At 47.2% G+C, this 23485-nt stretch overlaps 1 protein-coding gene across 1 annotated transcript in view; it reads left to right on the top strand.

The window, feature by feature from the left end:
- ABCG4 (ATP binding cassette subfamily G member 4) overlaps window positions 1-23485 on the top strand; it is a 78642-nt gene that overhangs the window by 13616 nt on the left and 41541 nt on the right. The window contains 1 exon segment of the mRNA XM_061550798.1: window positions 3925-4195. Within this exon segment, the coding sequence (XP_061406782.1) occupies window positions 3925-4195 (271 nt within the window).

Raw genomic sequence — 23485 nt, 5'->3', positions numbered from 1 at the left:
TAGCAGTGGAGAGAGAGAACGCAGAGTGCGGTAGCAGTGGTAGCAGTGCATCGGAGGAATAGAGAACAGGGTAGCAGCGGAGTAACGGACCTTGGGAGAGCAGGAGAGCTAACGGAGAGACATAGAGTGTCGTTGATGGCGGATAGTGTAACGGAGCGGACGAGGAGACACGGAGCGGTGATGAGGACAAGGTGTGAACTCTAAAGTGTGAATAAACGGAACGAGAAAGACAACCGGAGTACGTACACTTATATAACACCTCTTACCACGGCATCTCTCCCACTTCAGCAAAAAAATCTTGCTGTGGTTCCCCACCTGATGATGATTGCTTGTGTTGCGATCGAAACGTCGTGATTTATTTTATTTTATACCGACGTGACTTTACCGAAAGAACCAACGAGTATGGATTCCTGCAGTCACGAAAGCTTCAAATCAAGATTAGACGAAATTTTATTTTTAGTATGCGAAACCGCCGAGGTATTCGCGCTTTTCAGAGGTGGCCGGATGAATGCCGACACCACCAAGCGAGCTCTGGTGGTCACCCATCCACGTGCTAACCAGGTGCACCGCTGTTTAACACATAGTAAGCTTTCGTGACCAATGTCATCCTTAATACAGGTTTTTTGGGTTAGATCGCGTTAATATATACACGTGTCATTAAACCCGCTACCACCCGATACAGCCAATTCGTAAGGGTTGTCACGCAAACAGAACGTGCCATTTCGTTGCTAGTACAGCACGCTGGTGTGTTGGCGAGCAAATCCACCCCTGCTTAGCTCATCTGATAAATCCTTAAGCAACAGCTTTGGCGGATGATCAGGTACGCATGACACCTGGCAAAAGCAACGTGTGAGCTTATTTTATGTGGTCGTTTCCGTGCCCCCCCCCTCCTTTTTTTGCTTAGATCTAAAAGTGTTGCAAATATTGAAGTCCGTATGAAGCGCTGCCTTTTTTCCAACATTGGGGTCTAAAAATAAAATAAAAATCTCGTGTATAATGGTCGTTCATGCAAATTGAATTCTCACAATAGCTTGAATAACCACACGACAAGCTGGAAGGCCCCGAGGCAGTGAGCCGGTGCCAAGGATTGCTCTGCACTTCTCTATAATATTAAACAACAAAACTTAAACTAATAGGGGTTTTCCCCCTTTTTTCTGGCAACAAAACTGACACCTTTTGCAAGGAATCATGTTAACATTAACCACAATACTTGCAGTCAAATGCAAACAAAAAACACAACTCTGATAATTTATGCATTGTCCTTGAAACTGATTGGTCCACACCAGAGACAGCTTTCTTTAGAGCCTAGTCTCATATGGTGTTCGACCAGATGACGCCAAAAGGCGCACAGTTCAAAGACAACACATTATCAGAGTAATGAGAGCTTGGGGTGAGCAGCTACATCATGGGACCTCCTTTGCCAGTACCAAAATATACTAATAGGGGTTTTTCCCCTTTTTTCTGGCAACAAAACTGACACCTTTTGCAAGGAATCTTGTTAACATTAACCCACAATACTTGCAGTCAGAAAAAAGGGGGAAAAAACCCTATTAGTATATTTTGGTACTGGCAAAGGAGGTCCCATAACAAAACTTAAAGCAATTTTTAAGTTTTACCAGGTAAGGCCAACTGAACTACGTAGCTCTCTTTCAGAAGCGACCTGGCCACAAATGATAGCTCAACGAAGTGGCTTAAGTGGAAATGTATAGCAGGCAGATATTCTTAAACGCGCATTTCGAGAATATTCAAATGTTTCCAGCCAATTGGTGTATTTAGAGAAGGGGTGCTACACAGTGTGTGCTACTTTGAGCTATTTCGGGACGAGAGTCATTCGTTACCACTCGTATTGTAAGATTTTAGGTGGTAATTGATGCACTGACTGGATTCTTTCCGTTGACTATTAAGTTGTACTTTTTGTCATCATCCATGTTCAATCCACTGCTTGATGACATATCCCCCGCAAGATGCTGCCACATGTATATCATATTATTCATGATATATGCAACTTTTTATTTATTTAACTACTGCAGTTAAAAATTTGTTTTTTTAATTTAATCCCTTTTCTAAACGTGTACATTACAGTACTGTGTTTGCTTGTTGTAAAAATTAATCCTTTTGTGGCGAAAAATGGTACATTAACAGTTTTGCAGTGTTATATATTTTAAAAAAGTCAGAGTATTTCAACGATCGTATGTATGTGAACTTTCGCACCGTACGTAGCCAACCGTGCAAATCGGAGGTGTCATGTTTGCTTCAAAATCAAGTCGTTCTGAACTATTTCAACCACATTCACCCTTTGATTCGAGGAACCGCATCCAACTGCAATCTACGGACTGTCTGCCGTGCTAAAATTAGCCCTTTGAGCAGATGGTTAACAGTGATCTTTTGCCAAAAATGCCAAGTTCCCTTGCTTGACACCATTACACATGCATGCGCTCTCATGCAGAAACATTGACAAATGCATATTTCGCTGTATTAAAGGGACATTGTGGATGTGTTATTTTTCACACCTATTGTAACCCTTCGTGAAGGGGTGCATGAATGTCAAAAGCCAGCCGTTTCCCTTGTGAAGGGTGGCACAGAATGTGCACTTCTCGGATGTGAAAGTCTGTAATGCGAATGGGCCCATTTCGGTCGGCTGATATGAACGCAAAAAAAAAAATCTTAACCAAGGGTATGTGGTATGCAAAGCTTCGATTTTGTCACCTTTGCTGGTCTCGTCAAGGAGCATGAACCATCACGCGAGCTCCGGTCATCCTCGCAGCGGCTGCTTTTGGTTGGCCATCGAGCAAAGGTGGTCACCGCATCGCGCGCTTTCAGATGCGCTTTTGCAGGCGCCTGCAACACTCTTCCGATATTGGGAAGCAACTGGGGCTATGCACTTTTAAATCGAGCTTGAAAACTTATTTCTTTAGAACTGCTTTTTGTGTGCAGTTTATTGTTCTTCCCCAGGCACCTCCAATTAGCACAGATGGCTACGTACGGTGCGAAAAGAAGTTCAACATATTTATGTCCAACTGCCTAACCTCGTGTGTTTTTACAGCCGTTATCAAGATTTCACTTCACACTTGATGCAAACTCATGAAATCTGTGACCTTGACCGCCATACCAAATTGTAGCCATGATTAAATGTCATAGTTTTTCCGCCGATGAAGCAGAGCAATAATGTGAATTAGGTTTCGTTGTTGTGAGCAGACATGCTGACCTTACAGCAAAGTCCGTACCAGATTGGTTTGTTATCACCTTCTTCTTTATTGACTATTACTAAACATAAGTATATTATTATTTTGTTAATGTTTTTTTTATTTTCAATGTCCCCCCCTCCCACTAAACATGAAACAAATTGTCTCCCGGGTCACGACGGAATGGTCAAAACATGTAGTCGTCAAAGTCTCGGCGCGAGACCTAGTTTGTCCCGCAGCAGCAGCCCACGTTTGCTGCTGCCTCCCCTCCACGGTGAGTCACATGGTGGCGTAGGAACAGGAAACCATTCAGAAAAGCGTTGGCTACGCACGCTTTGGAGATCCGTGAAGTGCCGTGGATGTGGTGTACAGGCACACGCCGGTACCATCCCCACCAGCTGTCGCCACGAGTGTGAGATGTTAACTACCTCGCCTGGTATACAGGAGGTCGTGGCTTCCACATTTAGAATCGACATGTCTTTCCAGTATTTGACTGCTAGAAATGTCCACGTGATGAGCCACTTCGTTAAGCTATCAATTTTGATAGCCAGGTCGCTGCTGAAAAAATATCTATATAGCTCAGTGGGTCTTACCTTGAAAAAATAAAAATAGTTTAGTTTAAATTGTCATCAAGTCGGTTGTTTTGGCACGATGACGATGATGACGATGACGATGACGAGAGAGAGAGAGCGAGTGATTCGGAGACGAGACCCTGACAGTCCGGTTGCCCGTGCCTCTGCAGAGCTTGGGCGTGAACATGGAGAAGGAGGGCGATCACGTGAACGTGGCGATGGAGCCCATCGCGTGCCCGCTGCCGCCGTCTGCGATGTCCGGTGGTGGCGGCGCGGCGGCGGCGCCCGACGTGCCGCTGCTCGCCACGCACCTCAAGAAGGTGGAGAACCACATCACGGAGGCACAGCGCCTCTCGCACCTGCCCCGTCGGCCCGCACTCGAGCTCGAGTTCCAGGAGCTGAGCTACTCTGTCCGCGAGGGCTCCTGCTGGAGGAAGCGAGGTTAGCTGCTGCTGCTGTTGCTGCTCCTGCTGCTGCTGTTGCTGTTGCTGCTGCTGTTGCTGCTGCTGTTGCTGCTGCTCCAGCTGCTGCTGCTGCTTCTCTCTGCTGCTTGCCGCTGCTGTTTGGTCTGTCGATCGTTGTGTACGCGCGTGCTCTTTATTTCTTTCTATTATTCCGCTTGTTTAACCCGGTACTCTCGGTTTCACGAGGGTCCTGCCAAGTGTTGCCAATTGGTGGTGGTGATTGCAGTGTATATTGCAATGGAATAATTTGGGCTGTGATTTTCTAATTTGGAAACGCGTTTGGAGCGTTGGTGCAGTGGTCAGCTAGCGCACTGTGCAAGCAACCGAGGTGGAAACTGGTTTCTGAGCCAGTTCTGACAGTTGTATGGGGTTATATAAATGTGAATTCTTGATATTATTTGGGCAATAAGTACCTGGTGTGGTGCACGAACGGTATCTTTCTCTGCACTTACAGGCTGTTCACTTGTATATGTTGTTGTGTACATGTCTGTTCACATCTGTAAATGCATATTCACGGGATGCATGTGTGGTTATCACATGGCACGCATTTACACTACTGGCAGTCTTGGCTCCATTCTCATCCATTCTCATCACTGGTGTCATTCAGTTTCTCAATCTGGCCTGGGAATTCCCTTAGGTCGACTCGGAATTATTTGAGTACCCGATGCAGTGTGTCTAGATGAGAGGTCACTTAATTGGCGGATGGACACATCTTGTCAAGGAGCATAGACCATCACGCGAACTCCGGTCATCCTCTTAGGCAGCGGCTTTTGGATCAATCATCGAACAAAGAAGTCAGACGCGCTTCTGCGGCCGTCCGGAACGCTCTTCCTTCCGATATTAGGATGCCACTGGAGCTATGCACTTTTAAATCATCTCGATTGAAAACTAATTTCTGTAGAACTGCTCTTTTTTGTTTAGTTTGTCCTTCCCCCGCACCTCCGATTAGCACGGATGGCTACGTACTGTGCGAAAAAAGTTCAACATACTTCCAGTTCTGTGGTCAATCATCAGTCGGCCTGTGGAAACACTGGACCCCACCATAACATGGTGGAATTTCCACCTTTGTTTCAGGCCGGCCGATAGGAATGGACTCCACCGTAAGCTTGTGTGAGCAAGGTGCTGCTCGCCACAAGACAGCCACTGGACACTCAGTAAATGCGCGATTGTTTTTCTTCGTTTGATTTTGTAGATTCTAGACCAACACATTGACCGTAGTTTCACCCGTGAGCCTATTTTGCATTTTGTTCCCATCTATGTTTGAACAGGTGTGCTTTACAGTTCCGTGACAGGCATTGGCACCCGTGATTGGAACAATAGCAGTTGCACTAATTACACATTTTATGTTATTTGGCCAAATATGTCCACAAGGATTGATGAAAAGATGCCCCCCCCAACAAGAGGGGGGGGGGGGGGGGAAGACTCCACTCTTGTTGAGCTCCTCTTGATGAAGAGGAAAAAAAAGCTCAACACATTCGTAAAATTAACACGACCAATATTATTATGTTGATCAACTGTGAAACACATTCCTGCGGAGGGAGCTGGTAGGAACGTTGGATTGCTCGGTCAATGGCCAAGGTCAACGGCGGCGTGGTGTATTCCGCAAATATGCCCGACTGTGAGGGTGGGCACAAACCGGCGTGAGTCGGTTAAACGTTGAGTTTTATAAGGGCACCACGGGGTGACCAGGCCCTCCCCACCCACCCCCTCCCCACCCAGCCCCTCCCCACCCAGCCCCTCTCCACCCTCCCAGCCCCACCCTCCCCACCCAGCCCCTCCCTCCCCACCCAGCCCCTCCCCACCCTCCCCTCCCTACCCAGCCCCTCCCTGCACGACGGACGGACGGACACAATAATCCCCTGTGGGCTGGTGTAACCAGGAGGTTCCTACCAGTATGATCTATTCATATTGTAATTTATATTAATACGTTAACCCTCCCCCTTTTCTCATCGCACTGGATCGGTTAACAAGTGACGACATCACTTTTTTCCCTCTATTTAAGACCCAGACAGAAGAATTTCCCCACAACTCTGGCTGTCGCCTGATGAGACTGGTTGTAATTACCGGCGACACGTCACGGTGCTTGTATGGTAAATAATTGTGGGGTTTACTCTCCACCACATCGGTGTGCTGAACTAGTAACTAATTGGCCACGTTTTGTTTACGTGACAAACCTTTACTAATTGGCTGTGGCGGGTTTAACGACACATTTATACTTACGCGATCTCGCCCAAAAACCTCGATTATGAACATTCGTCAAATAGCGTTGCCCTAGAAGGAGTAAAGATATCTTCACACAAGTGACGTTTCAGCCCATAGCCCTTCTTCATTGCCACGTGCTATATGACCAAGGGTCATTACCCAATACGTCATCTCTTATATATTTTTCCCTTTTAGGGCAGTGTTGTTTGACAAATGTTGGTTTTTGTTGCCGTTTTTGCTTGTGCACCACTTATCCTTTCGTGTGGATTAATAACAGCAGATTTTAGATGTTATCCACTCCATTTAACACGTAGGCTTTCGCGACCAATATTCATAACAAAGGTTTTTGGGTTAGATCGCCTAAGTATAAACGTGTCCGCTCCATTGTCTGTCCGTAAGCAGAGTGGATCTCGCGTCCGTTCCTCCTTTACAGGAGTGACGGCAGCGGTAGCGGCGGCGTGTTCACGATGTGGCTCGGCGGTTTGGGATTGGTGGCCGCACCGCTCGCAGGCCGCCGCAATCTTCCATGCGCCATTTGTGGCATCGGGTGGCCGCATCGGCCACTTGGCCCAGGTCCCGATTCGGTTGATGGTCGACCATTGGCGGTGTGGACGGTTGAAACCCGGGGGGTCCGACGGTAGGGTTGTGCTGCACTGCCCAATGCAGTATCACAGAAATACGTTTTTGTTGTGTTTCATTCCAGTGATGAAAGGTTGAACACAAAGTTGAGTGGATCGCATTGTTGTAAAGTGTTGTCCTTCGGGCAGTTTGGAGACTCACAGCGGGTTGTTGCCACACGTGGTGGTCCGAGATGACGTGATACAGCTGTCGGGCTGTGACGGTTCCACCTGTGTTGCCTCCGAAACGTCGTGATTTTTATTTTACTTTTATAAATTTAATTTTTAATTTTTTACCTACGTGACTTTACCAAAAAAACCTAAGAAATAGACGTGACAATTCTTTAATTGAAACTGATTATTGTATCGCAACGATACACGCGCGCTCCATCCATGTATTACAACAACCAATTCATATTTAGGAATTATGAAAATGGCAGAGAACAAGACGGAACAAAATGTGAAACGGTGCAAAATGAGACGGAATGAACGCGACAAAAATAGGAGAGATGACAGTGATGTTGTCCGGATTCATGACAGTTCATCAATTTGTGAAGTTCACGTCGATTCCAAGTGCTGGTCAATTAGAACTTTGTATTCTAGTTTATTCCGCAGCTGTTGAGGGCTGTGAGAAGTCAAGTTGTGAATCGTTGCTTTATCGGACTGTCCTTTAAAGTGACAACTCGAGGTATGGTAACGTTGTGAGTATTATCCAAAGAAGAGACGTCGTTATTTGCACTGCATGTGCTAACTTACCCATAGCCTATATGCAGCCCTGTTAGATTGAAGTCATGCAGTTAAATATTGCTGTGTGCCTGGCCACAATGTATGTAAGTATACTGAACTTATTTCACATTCTTCTTGGTTCTTTCGGTAAAGTCACGTAGTTAGGGAAATAATAAAATAATAACATTTAAACATAATAAAACAAAATTCTCACGACGTTTCGGCCACAACGCAAGCAGGACGACTGCTTGCGTTGTAACCAAAACGTCGTGAGAATTTTATTTTATTACGCTTCATTTTTATTATTTTATTATGTTTGATTTTTCTTATTTTATTATTTCCCTTCTACGTGACTTTACCGAAAGAACCAAGAAGATGAATCCCTGCAGTCACGAAAGCTTTAAATCGAAATTCTTTCGCACTATAACCAACTGTTCTATCAGTAAATGAGATACCAAAAGGAACACGCGTAAGATTTAATTGGGAGATGGCACGGGATGCACTTGCGATGTCTCGGCTTGCCCCCACTAATTTAGTCACAACGTTTTTTCATACGCACGTTAATGTAATCAATGCTGCACATACTGCTGCATGTATGTATGTATGTTAAACTTCTTTCGCACCGTACGTAGCCAACCGCACTAGTCAGAGGTGCAGGGGAAGGACAACAAACTAAACACGAAAATCGGTTTTAAAGAAATTAGTTTTAAATCTAGATTTTCAAATGCCTAGCTCCAGTGGCTTGCTAACATTGTAAGGAAGAGCGTTCCAGACGGCCGCAGAAGCGCGCGATGCGGTGACCGTCTTTGCTCGATGGCCAGCCGAAAGCTGCTGCTGCGAGGATAACCGGAGTTCGCGTGATAGTTTAGGAAACCACGCAGTGTCTGTTTTAGGGAAGCATTTAATCTTCAAGCCAAAGTGACCGCAGCAGCCCCGCGCGGGGCACAATGTGACTTGCGTACGCTCAATTTGTCCCGGTAATCGGGGTCCGTTTTCTCCGTCACGGTTGTTGAGCGCAGGCCCCGAAGGCCCAGAAATGCCACGCGGCCAGCAATTAACAGCACACTTTTTTACACTTTGAACCTCGTGTTAGATGAATAATGCGTCTTGAATCGAGCAAGGGTCGTTTATACGAACCTTGGGGTGGTTGGGGGGGCGAGCTGGGGGAAGGAAAGAGACAATGGGAGGGAATTGCAAAGTTGAGCAGTAGAAGGGAAGAAGCGGAAAGAGGAGTGTTTTTATTTTCCTGGTTCTTTCGGTAAAGTCGCGTAGAAGGGAAATAATAAAATAATAAAAATAGCTTTTAAAAATATATATAAATGTTTATTATTTCTCTTCTACGTGACTTTACCGAAAGAACCAAGAATATGAATCCCTGCAGTCACGAAAGCTTTAAATCAAGATTTAAGGAGTGTTTTTATTTTATTACGTGCAGCGAGCGCGGTGGGTGGACACCGTGCGCACGAGACAACACGGTCCGGCAGACCGAACCTTCGACGGGAATCAATGACTCAAGTTCACGGGAAAATAATAACAATGGTGTAGGAGTTATAGCGGAGCGGGTAATGGGGAGACAGACCGCCGGTTAGGTTTAGTTCTATTTTTGTCTGCAGCGCGAGCGAGAAGGCACTGTTTAGTCCTTCGCATTCAATAAGCGCACCGCTCTGCGTTTCTGTGCTAATCACCGGTGCTGTGGTCGCTGCACACTCGAGATAAATGTTTGCTGTTGTACGATTGAATGGGCTTTCAAAATTAGGTGTTCGTGTATGCGTCAGATTGGTGGTGGGGAGCCGGATTTAGACGTCTAAACAGTCGTAAGGCTATGTTGTAGGCTCGCGTACAGTAGATCATCAACCTACTTGCTGTACTGATGCCTATAGGTGGCCTCACTGCCCTTGCAGGTGGGTGTCGCATTTGAAGATCTCCGCTCGATCCACATAGCTGAGTACAATTTGAGAAAGTAAGCCACACTTTATGCAGCCCTTTATCTGGTCATCAACTATATTTCTGTTTCGATTAAACCACAAGTATAAAATGTGCTATGCGAATGCTGAATACGGTTTTGGGGATTGGTTGTGGTAGCAATGCAGGACAGAAACATTTCAGCTTATCCGCAACAACCTAGGGGATGAACTTCATGGATAATAGCAGCAATTATACTATGCTCATATCTGAAAAAAATCAAATCATTGCGTAGTAGTAGTACTAATTTGTCCAATCAGCTCCTCTTATCCGTAAACAATTTGCGGATTAAACGGAGATTGAGTGATAAAATTGTTCAGGAGCTTGCATGGATTGTTGCATCACAGAACCGTGAGAGTTGACGATGGCTTGGGCAGGCCTTTATTCAGCAGCGGGATAGATCGTGGCTGATGATGGTGCACATAAGCTGCCATCGGGAGAAACAATCTTCCGGAGCAATTCAAATGAAATAAACGGTCTCCCTGGATTGAAATAAGAGACGTGCCCATGGCATTGCACTAATCGATGTGAATTATTTTGTGTTATCACGTGCATTAACAAATGAGAACTTAAAAAAAATAATGAAGTGTAATGCCAACGGGCGGTGATGGATAGTTGCCGACTCTACGTCACGCTTAGTGGAGAGCGGAAAGAAAGGTCACCGTGATGTTTTACGTACAAAGAGTTTTTAAGCCGTTAAAACTGCCCTTACATTTTATAGCGAAACAGCGCACGCCACTGTCTTTATAAATCCTTGGTCTGAAGTGCACAGTTTTCAAGTTTTTTTTGTAACAGTGCAGCTATTATTGTTATCATCATCTCAATATTGCCTCCTTTTTATATTTATTCAGCTTGAGCAGAGGAGTAGTCGGGGCACCCTTGTTGCAAGGACAACCCAGTCGCACGTAAAAAAAAAACAACACTCGTAACAGTGACCCGCTGAAAAGACACGGACAAAAATGACCAGCCCGCAGAGGTCGCAGTCGGGTTCCCGATACCTGTACCCTACCCGATACCCGGCTACCCGTACCCAGCTGGGTACGGGTACCCGTTTGCGACCCTGGTTCGGGCAGGTATGGGTAGGCCGTGAGTCACTGGTGAGTAACCGTTTGTCACTCATTTCCCAACGTCTTGTGTCTCTTCTCACAATTCAAGTTCCTAGAATCAGCCCACCCGCGCCTGCAACATGGCTTTATCCCAGAGGTCGCAATCGGGTACCTGATACCCATACCCTACCCGATACCCGGCTACCCGTACCCGGCCGAGTATCGGGTAGGGTACCCGTTTGCGACCCTGGTGCGACCGGGTACGGGTAAGGAATCAAACCCCGTTTGTGACCTCTGCCAGCCCGTGTTCCAGTAACCCTCAACACACCCCGGTTGTTAATGAGATCGTTCACACTTTTAAGGACAGTGAGTGGGTCTTGGGCAGGACACTTTGCTAGGAGGGATGATGGCCGGTGGCTAAGTAGAAGAACAATGACAACGGAGTGGTAGCCGAGGAACGGAACGGGTCAGAGAGGACGTCCACCGGAGAGATGGAGCGATAAAATCGGTTTCAGCTGCAGGGTGTATTTTTGCATCTCGGGATCGCGAGAGGTGGCGGCGGCAGCTTTTGGAGACCTTCATCAAGCAGTCGATTGATCATGGCTAACGATGGTGAATGCCTCTAACGGCTTAGCTAAAGAAATGCCAGACAAATATATACGCTGCAATCCCAATTCTGCGGCCTGCGGGTTCGCCTTCTCTTCACCGAGACGTCTGTTAAAAAGAGCTTCATAGCTCATCGGATTCCCTGAGTGCAGATAAATCTGTTTCCTACATTCTCAATTTTCGTTGCGCGTCGTCGTCGTTGCGAGGCGATGCCGCCGCCCAGTGACCTCTCGGAGCGAAATACCTCGACGAGCGACAACGGCGGTTGCTGCTCGGGCCTGCGGTGGTGATGCCGAGTGCGGTGTGCCGCATGGAAGCGGTTGGCAGCAGCAGGTGCACGCTCCCAATACCTGCAATTTCCCTTCAGCGCGAGCCAGGCGTAACTCACGCCGGCGTCGTGTCTCCGACGTGCCCCTCTGTCATCTCCGACCCTGAGGGGAACGGGGAGAGGGGTGGGGGGGGGGACGATTTTATAATAAACAGAGGGATTTTTTTTTTTTAGGATTGTTCCCGTTCACCTGCCCCGACTGCTCGTGCTGCAAAATTGTACAGCTTTTCAGCTGTGGGTCACTTGTCTGCTGTGAGAGTTGTATCGGGTGCACATCTTTAGATAAAGCGCAACTCCATCCGTCTCGGTGGCAAGATGTTAACTACCTCGCCCGGTGTACAGGAGGTCGTGGGTTAGATCCCCCCGACCGTGACGGCTGTATATTTGAAGTTTTTCCATGTCGTATGGATATTTCTCCGGGTCCTACGGTTTTTCCCTCCATGTAGAATCAACATGCGTTTAGAGTATTTGGTTGCTATTCATTTACACATGATAAGCTATTTATAATAGTTTTAGTTTAAACTCAACAATGTTTTATCTTACCAGGTAAGGTCCACTGAGCTATGCAGCTCTTTTTCAGAAGCGACCTGGCCACAAAAGATAGCTCAACGAAGTGGCTTATCACGTGGAAATTGATATCAACCAAATAATCCTAAACGCACGATTCTAAATGTGGAAGTTAAAGGACCGGAGCACCCGGAGAAAAATCCACGCGACCATGGAGAGAACATGCAAACTCCAAATATACAACAGGCGTCAGGGTCGGGATCGAACCCACGACCTCCTGAATATCAGGCGAGGTAGCTAACATCTCGCCACCGTTGAGCGTGAGAACTGTTCAGCAGTGGTAACAATGTCAGTAGTTTTGTCTGCCCAAGTACGTGCGCTGTGTGGCCACAAAAAAACATCACGAAATGAAGAGTTGCCTATGTCCTGAAAATGTTACGCGGCTGTTCAGTTGCGCGCGCGCGCGCGAAGGTCGCGTACGATCTGTGCAAGCCGACTCAGACTCGACGTGCCATCTGCGGGGAAAACCGAGTTAAATCATAGCCATCATTAGTCACGATGACGATCACGGTTTGTAAACCGTTTACTCAGGCTCGTCCAGAAACACAACAGCGACGGCCTCAAAAGGTTGAATGATATTGCAACTTTAAAGGGATGCCGTCGTGGGTGTAATGCAGAGGTCGCAAACGGGTTTTGATTCCTTACCCGTAGCCGTACCCGGCCACACCAGGGTCGAAAACGGGTACCCGTACCCTGCCGTACCCGTACCCTACCCGTACCCGGCCGGGTACGGGTAGGGTACGGGTATCGGGTACCTGATTGCGACCTCTGGGATGAAGCCACGTTGCAGGCGTGGGTGGGTTGATTCTAGGAATTTGAATTGTGAAAAGAGACAAGACGTTGGGAAATGAGTGACAAACGGTTACTCACCAGTGACTCACGGCCTACCCGTACCTGGCCGCACCAGGGTCGCAAACGAGTACCCGTACCCGGCCGGGTACGGGTAGCCGGGTATCGGGTAGGGTTTACGGGTATCAGGTACCCGGTTACGACCTCTGGTGTAATGATGAGGCGGGCTGGGCTTGCAATGCAGAGGTTGCCAGTTCCATCTCGTGGCGTGGCAGCCGAGTTGACACAATGGGCACGCTTCGTAAACACCCCACCCCTACCCCCCCCCTGTGTCTACCAAGCAGTACTCTCTGAATGAGTTCACCGCAGGTCTTGTGGTTAAGTGTTGGGGGTGCTCCCACCAATAACACACACCCAGTGCTGGATTATCCTTGTAGCCAGAGTAGCATATGCTACGGGCCCCGCGCTAAATGTTTTGAGCTATCTATTCCGTTTCGATTTAAAACTTTCGTGACTGCAGGGATTCATCTTCTTGGTTCTTTCGGTAAAGTCACGTAGAAGGGAAATAATAAAATAGTAAAAATAAAACATAACAAAATAATTCTCACGACGTTTCGGCCACAACGCAAGCAGCCGTCTTCAGGTGGAGAACAGGTTTGTCGAGAAGGCAGACTCTGCCTTCTCGACAGACCTATCAATTCCGGTTCGGTGATTCTGCACTTGCTCTATTACTATTGTTGTTGCAGGGCTGCACCTTTTACCTGACAGCGATTTGCTTCTGTGTTTGTGTTCGTGCTATTTACCGCTGCCTCCAATCATCGTCTCTACAGCCTCGTTCCTGTCATAAGCTCGTGGGTCATGCATGTGACACTGGCGCATACGCTGTGCCAGGAGAGGCACCGTTGAGCGATGGCTGATTGGTATTGACTCTCTCGTGCTCTTGCGAGCGCCAGTCACTTCACATGATCGGCAACGAGCTGCAGATTGGATTTAAGGAAATGGACTCTGTGGAATTTTTGCAAAAGGTCCTTCGGCTCACTAGATCAGCAGTGCGCACGTGTCCAGTTAACTTAAAACAAATTATAATGAATTTTTATTTGTTCGGCTTACAGCTAGATGTATTTTCGTGGAGCGAGGCTGGTGCGTGTGCAGACGGGGACTTCCTTGTGTGCTTGCGGTTGCCTGCGCTAGATTTCGCTGCTGCTCGTGCCGCGGCCTCGTATCATTATCATTATTATTGTTATTTTCTATCATGGTTGCTAAGCGCAGGTGCAATGGCCAAGCCGCCAGCAGCAAAACAACACTCAAGTTTGTAATAGACAAAGAGTGAATTCGTTGCTTGGGGAAAGTTTGACGAGTTTTGGGAAAGAGATGATGGCCACGAATTCCAGCGTGGAGGAATCGATGAGAGGGAAGAAACAGAAAGATAATCTTTGTGGCATTGGTGGTGGTGGTTGAACGTGGTGCGCAGAATGAGACAAAAAGAGCCCGTGTCTGACTGATCGAGACCTCAACATGGGTAGAGGAATCAATGAGTTTAGTTCAGAATCAGAATATTTATCCTGGAGAAATCCCATGAGCTATGAAGCTCTTTTTGACAGATGGTCCGGTAGGGGCGGGTCAGCAAGTTACAACAACAAACAATACAAAAACAACGATAGGAATTAAAAGTATAGGAAAGGTAAGAAAATCAACAATAAATAAATTGAAACTAAACTGTTTTAATTTTACATGGAAAAGCTCACTGTGCTGTTAGTTATTTTTTCAGAAACGTCCTGGCCACATTATAGCTCAACAATGTGGCTAATAATGGATAATCTAAACGCGTGTTTCTAAATGTGGAGGGAGAAACCGGAGGACCTGGTGGGAAAAAAAAAATCAACACAACCACGACGAGAACATGCACGTTCATGGCAGTAGCGATGAAAGGGTAACAGGGAGGCAGCCGATTGCCGGTGAGCGGGTGGCTGGAGTGAAACTTTGAGACGGATCATCAATCAATCTGACTGCTTTACGTTCCATTATATCATGCGTAGTGGGGTAGGAACTGGATGCTTCGCCCCAGATGTGACGGCATCATTTGAACCCCGGTCAAGTTTGGAGTTGAAGTAGGAATCTCACCCCGTTCTGTGCCTTCTGTTGTTGTCAAGTCGCGTCTGGTTGGGTGCGTCGAAGCCAGACAGCGGAGAGGTGAACCCTGCGTGGGGTGCCGGCTGCAACCGGCGTTCGTCAACGCCCCACAGACCCCCCTCCACCCGATCGTTTGCGAGACTAACGAAGGCTCGGTCACGGCTTGGTAATCAACTCGGGGTGCCCTAGCAGAAGCGAGGGTTGCAGCTTTGCGCCTCCTCCAGGGATCGCCAGCTGTCTCGGCCGTAGAGCGAGCGGCTCGCAAAATGTGGGGGGTTTGTAAGAGGATCGTTACGATGCCTGATGTATATTTTGATTTTGCGTGTCTCTTCTCCCCGTGGTCGTGTGGATTTTTCTCCCCGGGTCTTCCGGTTTTACCCCCTCCACATTTTAGAATCTTCATGCGTTTGGAGCATATGACTGCTATACATTTCCACACGATACGCCATTTTGTTGAGCTCTCATTTGTGGTGAGGTTGCTTCTAAAAAATAGCTGTATAGCTCAGTGGGCCTTACCTGGTAAAATAAAAATATTTTAGTTTTATAGTTTGGTTTTGTTCATTGGAGCAGCAAAGCACAGACCAAAGTCTTCAATGCGCTTAACCAAAGTCAACACTTAAGGTCACAGCCCGAATGGTCATCTAGAGATAATGGATTAGTTGTCTGCAACCACACGGATTCTCTGGATGAAGCCAAATCAATTGTTATCGGTTACAATCATCAATTGAATTTTCCTATTTGTTGGCTTTAACGGTGCATCCATTGACCTTGATTTTATTCTAAGTTAAAAAGGCACAAAAAGGTAATATCACAATTTCAGTTGCATTGGATGTCTTAAATTTTCATTCGTATTGATACAGCTTTGATCTTGACTTAAAGCTTTCGTGACTGCAGGAATTCATGTTCTTTGGTTCTTTCGGTAAAGTCACATAAATGGGTTCAAAGAAAATAACAAAAAACTACGACATTTCCATCACAACAGGGGGGGGTTTAACCCCCTTTTCCTGATGACGACCGCTTGTGTTGCGATCGAAACATTGTAGTTTTTGGTTAATTTATTTGAAACAGCTTTGGTTTTGTCTAAAGAGAAGGAAGATGCTCGGCGAATTGAGACGTGCCGTGCCGCATAATTCAAACTCCGCTTTTATCGCAATTTGTAAGCGCTGTAAGTGACATCGATTTCGGCTGGAGATTAAACACGGACTTCTGCATTGGAAGTAAGCAATTGTTTTTTTTCCAGTGAGATGAGGAAGAGCATCATTATCGTGTTTGTTTGAGAGTCTTGGGCAGTGAGCACAAAGACAACTAATTTATAACCAATGTTTATCTAAATTACTTCCCTTCGTCAATCAGCTGCTGGACGAAGGCCTTGCTGGACCGTATTTTTACCGCACGGCTCAATCGTGGGCACCAAGACCAGCTGGGGTATTGCTCACCACCGGCGTTAGCCGTGGCCGGGACTTGAACTCTGCTCGCCGGATTCACAATACTGTTGTTCCATTGGAACCTCATTGGCCAGTAAAAAATTATAATTGGTGTTTTACCCTTCTATCTGGCAACAAAACTGATCCCTTTTTTACAAGGAGTCATGTTTGCATAGACCACAATACCTGCGCCTTTTGGCGTCATCTGGTCCAACCCATGTGAGACTAGGCTCTAAGGAAAGCTGTCTCGGGTGTGGACCAATCAACATCAAGGATAGTGCACATTATCAGAGTTATGTTTTTTGTTTGCATTATGACTGCAGGTATTGTGGTCTATGCAAACATGACTCCTTGTAAAAAAGGGGTCAGTTTTGTTGGCAGATAGAAGGGTAAAACACCAATTATAATCCTGTTGTTTTTTTGGCGCTTTGTCATTGCAATGCCGGATATAGGCCTCCTTGTGTCTTGTCAGTCATGGGCGTTGATTGACGTTACTTCACCACGATTGTCAGCTGGTTGAGGGAAGAGGGGTGGGCGCCAGTACTGGTTCGGGTATCGCATGCCACCAGTGTTAGTCAGGAATTTAACTTGGGTGGGCAGGTTCGTAGCACGAGCGCGATCCTCGCTCCACCACAGTTGCCAATGCTCGATATTTTACCACGGCCATATCTATATATTACTTGCATTCACTGTGGGTTTGATCATCATCCACCAACTACAGGATGCAGGTCACGCGGTACTGTATTGCTCCAAGTAGGTTGTGAAATCTGAGCTGTGTGTACAGGTTCAGCCCTGCAGTTGCTTGCTCCTGCAGGTGGAAGGGCCTCCGCAAATCTGCGTGCGGTCACCTTTTGTTTGTTTCTTGTTTACCCGCAGAGAGAGCCTCACCGAGTCTCAAGACTTTTTTAGGGAGGTCCTGCTTAGTGCTCGCAGTAGAAGGGGGGGTTATGTTGCTGCTGTGCGTATTCCTAATTGAGTAATTTGTCACGTAATCTTTCAGCATTGGGATGTTTTGGCCAATACCGGCTCCACTGAATGTGTTTATTTTTTGCAATGGGAGGCAATTTTGTAGAATCTGTAGGAAAACCTTGCAGATAGGGGTAGAGCATCCAAACTCAACACGGAGATGCGCACCCACTTTGGGAATCGAAGCCAGGGCCTTCTTGCTGTGAGGCATGAGCATTACCACGGTGCCACTACCCTGGCGAATTTGTTGTTATGCAGAGCAAGGCACAGCATCACACTTGTACCGTCGTTCCTTGAGAGCACAGATAATGCTGGCATGCCACACACAACCCTTCCCTCGTCACGCTCACCGATGCAACCGTGAACCTTTCGTCTGTGTTGCGCGAAAGATGGCTGTCGCTTGTTTCTTGTCGTCCTGCGTGTTTGTTTTGTAAGCACACGCGGCACCTCTGGCCGTATCCGGTAACCGTAGCCGGCGATGGCCGGTCCTGTTTCACGTTTGGTGCCATCAACGAGAAGACAACGGCAGCGTGCAATTTGTAAATGTAATTATCCTTAAGAGAGGCTGCCCCGCGGTTCCACCTGTTGCCACGTGTGCCACCGCAGTGGCTAGGAGATGTTAACTACCTCGCCTGGTATGCAGGTGGTCGTGGGTTCGATCCCGACCCTGACGCCTGCTGCTGTAAATTTGGGAGTTTGCATGTCTCTCTCCCCGTGGTCACGTGGATTTTTCTCCGGGTTCCTTTGGTTTTCCCTCCACATTTAGTAACGTGCTTTCAGAGCATTTGGCTGCTATAAATTTCCACACGATAAGCCACTTCACTGAGCTTTCATTTGTGACAGAGGTCGCGAACGGGTTTTGACCCCTTACCCGTACCTGTACCCGGCCGCACCAGGGTCGCAAACGGGTACCCGTACCCGATACCCGTACCCTACCCGTACCCGTACCCGATACCCGGCCAGATACGGGTAGCCGGGTATCGGGTAGGGTACGGGTATCGGGTACCCGATTGCGAACTCTGATTTGTGGCCAGGTCGCTTCTGACAGCTATACAACTCAGTGGGCCTTACCTCGTAAAATAAAATATAGTTTTAGTTTATATGTCCACGTGGGGCCCCCTTATTTATTATTATAACAAGAACGGGTTCGTTGCAGAGCCCTCTTTTCTATGTGTGTCGAACTTATTTCGCGCCGTACATAGCCAACCGTGCTAATCGGAGGTGTGAAGCCCAAGATAAAATGACCCTTTTTGCACCCCCCACCTCTGCCCCCACCTTCTGGGTGGCCCTGACATTAAAGTAACGCGCAACTTTGCACTCGGTGCGCGTTGTACTGCATAGGGATTAGGACCACCACCACTACATCGTCGTGTTATTGCTACCAAAATCGTGCCGTTTAAATCCAAATTTCAAAGTTTTTCTTACGCCCTCGATTGCGGGGACGGTTGCACGCCCGCTGTAGCCCTGAACCAGTGGTGCAAATTCCACATTCCTACGGCAGCGGTGAGCCCCTAACCACATTATCCACTGTGGGGCATCATTATATCGAACGCAACATTTAGCGAGAATTCAACAGTCGTTCACAATGACGGATGAACCCATCCCTGCGCCACGAGAGTGTGGAATATGCGGAGAGACGAAAGGGGGGGATGAGTTGACCCCCCCTTCCTGCCCCCCAAATGGGATTTGAACTCGCAGGCTTCACGTTGATCGTCGTACACTCCAACCATCAGTGTTGACCCCTGGCTGAGTTGAGAAAGGAGCTTATTATCAGTATTGCTCGTGATTTTGATGTTGCGGTGTGCTTTGATACCACTGCTGCTGCTGCTGCACCAGAGTGGCCACTTAGGTAATGAGAGGTGGGAGTCAGAAAAAAGCAACCATTAAATTAGCCCGCTATGGGACAAACAAGAACAAAGAAAAAAAAACACGCCATCTGATTTCAATCGCCCCGCGGAGGTCAAAGTGGAGAATTAAAAGACGCCAGGAAGGCCAAAGTGCTCGATTGAAATACCCCGGGAAGGTGAAAGCTTTAAAGATAAATCGCCATTGGCCGAGTGCACGGACTCGCAGACATTAAACCGTTGTTGCGTAGCTCTCGCTTGAGCCTTCAGATGCTGCCACGGTGGTGCAACTTGCGGCGGCATTCCGGAGGTCGCCGGCTCGTTTGGGCTCTCGCCCCCTTCACTTGTCCACCCCAGCAGTACAAATGGGGACGCCGCAGTCCATCTGTAGGTCGTCTGTGTGGTGGGGTAAAGTGTGGGTACTCCCACTTTTTCCAACATGTTTGGCCAGCGTGGAAGAGTAGGCCAATATGTCCTCCCCATGGGGCTCTCCAGATCTCCTTCTAGTGGAGGAGGCCCTTCTGCCAGCACTGGCGTTAACCGGCGATTGCAGGGCTGCACCTTTAACACCAGAGCAGCAATAGGCGGTTGAATGTAATTTTTACATGACCCAGCGCTTGCCCGACAGCGAGTGCAGATTCTAAATGCGTTAGAATGGCAGAAAAAAAATCTAAATTGAGACCCCTGAATTGTGACAATTCATCAAAATGCACAGGAGGTGAATAGTTTCAAGCTGACCAAATGGTGTCTGTGGCCTCTGCTTAAAGATAAATGGCAGTTCCCTTACAGCTAAATTGGCTCATTTGTGGCACAATTTTCCATGACAAAAAACGTTGACGGATTTTGAGCATCGACCCTTGCCACTTCTGAAGGCCATGCAGCTGTGATCTGTGAGCTATAAACAGATCAACAAGACGGCCCTTTTTAAAAGCTCAAATCAGAAATGCTGCCTTCTTACCGCCGCATTCTGTGAACAATTCATTTGTGCTCACTGAATTCTCCCGTCAAGAGGCAATGGAGCAGTTTCCCTGCCTCCAGTGAATCGTAGCTGATTTGCTTGGTCGGTTGGTTTCTCTGGGGGCAGTTGGAAGTGGTGCAGAGATCAGTAGTGAGATGGATCATATCAGAATGTAGGGCAACAGAATACAGCCCCGATGCACGCGCGCACCCTGGATCTCCAGCTCCGCGTAGCCGGACCGTCTACACACGTTTATTATTCATATTAATGGGTTTAAGTGGTGCACAGAACACAGTATTCGTACGATAAAACTGGGACATCTGTTATTAAATTTATAAGTCCAACTGTGCCCCAATGATTTCGATTTAAAGCTTTCGTGACTGCAGGGATTCATCTTCTTGGTTCTTTCGGTAAAGTCACGTAGAAGGGAAATAATAAAATAATAAAAATAAAACATAATAAAATAATTCTCACGACGTTTTGGCCACAACGCAAGCAGCCGTCCTCAGGTGGAGAACAGACAGACCTGTTCTCCACCTGAGGACGGCTGCTTGCGTTATTATTCCCATTCTACGTGACTTTACCGAAAGAACCAAGAAGGTGTGCCCCAATGCTTTCATTTTTAAGATTCCAGAATCGTCGTTTGTCATCATCATCGTTAGCCAGTGGCCGACGGTCAAGATTAACAATAATAATAATAAAAACGTGGCAGCCCAAGGAATTGGATGCGTCCAAGATGACATCCACCAAGGTGGTAGAGCGATGGAATTGAGCATCGCCTGCTGAGGCTCTACCACGCGGTGGTGCTCTTCTACGGAGACTGATCCCCACCATAGGAATATGGAATTTACACAACACAATTCACTCGGAGATCTCAAGGGAGAGCATGGAGACCATGTTTCCATGGTCCTGCTATATGATAATAATAATTCGAATCTACAGAGCACCTGCACACGGACAATAGAACATCGCGGCTAAACCTTCATAACATACCCGCGAGGGCGTTGCTATCTAACGAGCTGAAATTTCATGAGATGAAGTAACAAGTTGCGAAAGTCATCGACATCGAACCAATTCTAATTGGCTAGATGATCCCCCCGACCCCCTCCTGATTTCCAACGGCTAATATTCCTTGTTGAAAAACAGACCATAGCCGCAAGCAGTTTTCAGAGCGACCTGAGCTCATATGTACGCACGATTGACACATAGACTGAGTTCATGTCGACGTGAGTGACATAGACTGAGTGAAATATAGATTGTGGACGCCTTTGCGCAATTTTAGTTTTCACGTTGAACTTCTATCGCACCGTACGTAGCCAACCGTGCTAGTCGGTGTCTGCGTGTCCAGATGCCGGGTTTCAAGCCAAGTAGCAGATTATAAGACGAATCCCCAACTTCTGCTTTCCAATAATAATGAAACAAAAAGGGGACTGTCTTATAATAATCAGGAGAAATGCGGTTCCCCACACACCGCTCGCCCTGCGTGTCTCACATTTACGATTGCTCTGCGTGCACAGTGCTGTTCACCTACGCCATCGGGGCATTCACACAAAACAAATAATTGACCACCGACGTGCACTCGTTTTGCACACGCGCAAGCGCTTCGCCTCGGCATTGCCTATCGATTTCCGAACAACACCTCCGGCATCGCCTTATGGATCTCCGTTTTTGTGCAAATAGCGCTTGCCCAAAATGCGGTTTACGTGCTGGCTGCTGCTCGCGGCAAGATAGGCCGGGTTACCTTGAGCCAATGCCCTCCAGTAAACCCTCGGCAGCATTTCCGTGCCGGTTTCCGGGAGGAGGAGGAAGGAGCGACACCGCCGCCGTTGCCACTGGCAGCGATTGACGGGAGCGCTGTGTGCGCGAGATGCGGGGGGGGCGGCGGTGATTGGCTCTCCCAGAACGCGGAATGAACGCGTTGCCCGGCTCGTGGCGTTTTGGGTAATCTGGGTCATTAATTCTAGATTTGAAGCTTTCGTGACTGCAAGTATTCATATTCTTAGGTTTTTTCGGTAAAGTCACGTAGGTAAAAAAATCTAATTAATAAAAGTAAAATAAAATAAAAATCACGACGTTTCGGAGGCAACACAAGCTTCCGTCTTCAGGTGGAACCGTCACAGCACGCTAGCTGTTCCACCTGAAGACGGAAGCTTGTGTTGCCTCCGAAACGTCGTGATTTTTATTTAATTTTTATTTTACTATTATTAATTTAGATTTTTTACCTACGTGACTTCACCGAAAAAACCTAAGAATATAATCTGGGTCAGGCTAGCGTCGTTCTCAGGGTGCTCGTGGCTGGCATTGAAGGCGCCTGCGTTGTCGTACCTTTTTTATGATGTGGGATGTTGATGAGCGTTGAACCCGTTTGACTTTTGATCGTGTTATTGTCTTCTGGCCCAAGTGTGGCAACTTGGTTTGGTTATTGTCATGTTTATGTTTGCTAACTTGATCATCATCGTCATCACGCTCTCTCTGTGTGTTATGTCCTCTCTCAAAGCCGTCGGCAATCGTGGCCTTCCATTTAGCCGTGTCCACGATGTTATTCAAGAACTTTGCATTCGATCGTCGGTGTAATTATGGGTATCTGCTTGGCTTCACGAGCAGATATGCTCCTGAGAAGTGGTCCCTAAAAGCGAAATTCCCATTGCCTCCCATTTTATAATTGGAGATGCGTTCTTACGCGGTAAAAATCCGGCCCCGAGGCGTAATTGAATCACACTCTAGAATGCAGCAAACTTTTTTTGAAATCACATTGACTAGAAAATCGATAATTGTATGATAAAATATGAATAATACTCAAAATAAGTCTGTAAATAAAAAAAATACTGTACAGTGCTGGTTAGAAACTGTGGTGATTGTCGCATGAGGCAATTGGTGCACACCTAGTATTTTTGCTTTCAAGTAATTGAAAAAAAATGATAATGTTTTATAATAATCAGGAGAAATGCGGTTCTCCCCACACAACGCTCACACTGCGTGTCTCACATTTGCTATTGCCCTGCTTGCACAGTGCTGTTCACCTACGCCATCGGGGCATTCACACAACAACAATAATTGACCACCGACGTGCACTCGTTTTGCACACCCGCAAGCGCTTCGTCT

The sequence above is a fragment of the Lethenteron reissneri genome, chromosome 13, assembly GCF_015708825.2.
Source record: "Lethenteron reissneri isolate LAM-NWPU_2019-01 chromosome 13, ASM1570882v1, whole genome shotgun sequence".
Lineage (NCBI taxonomy): Eukaryota > Metazoa > Chordata > Hyperoartia > Petromyzontiformes > Petromyzontidae > Lethenteron > Lethenteron reissneri.
This window is presented reverse-complemented; position numbering and strand designations above follow the sequence as displayed.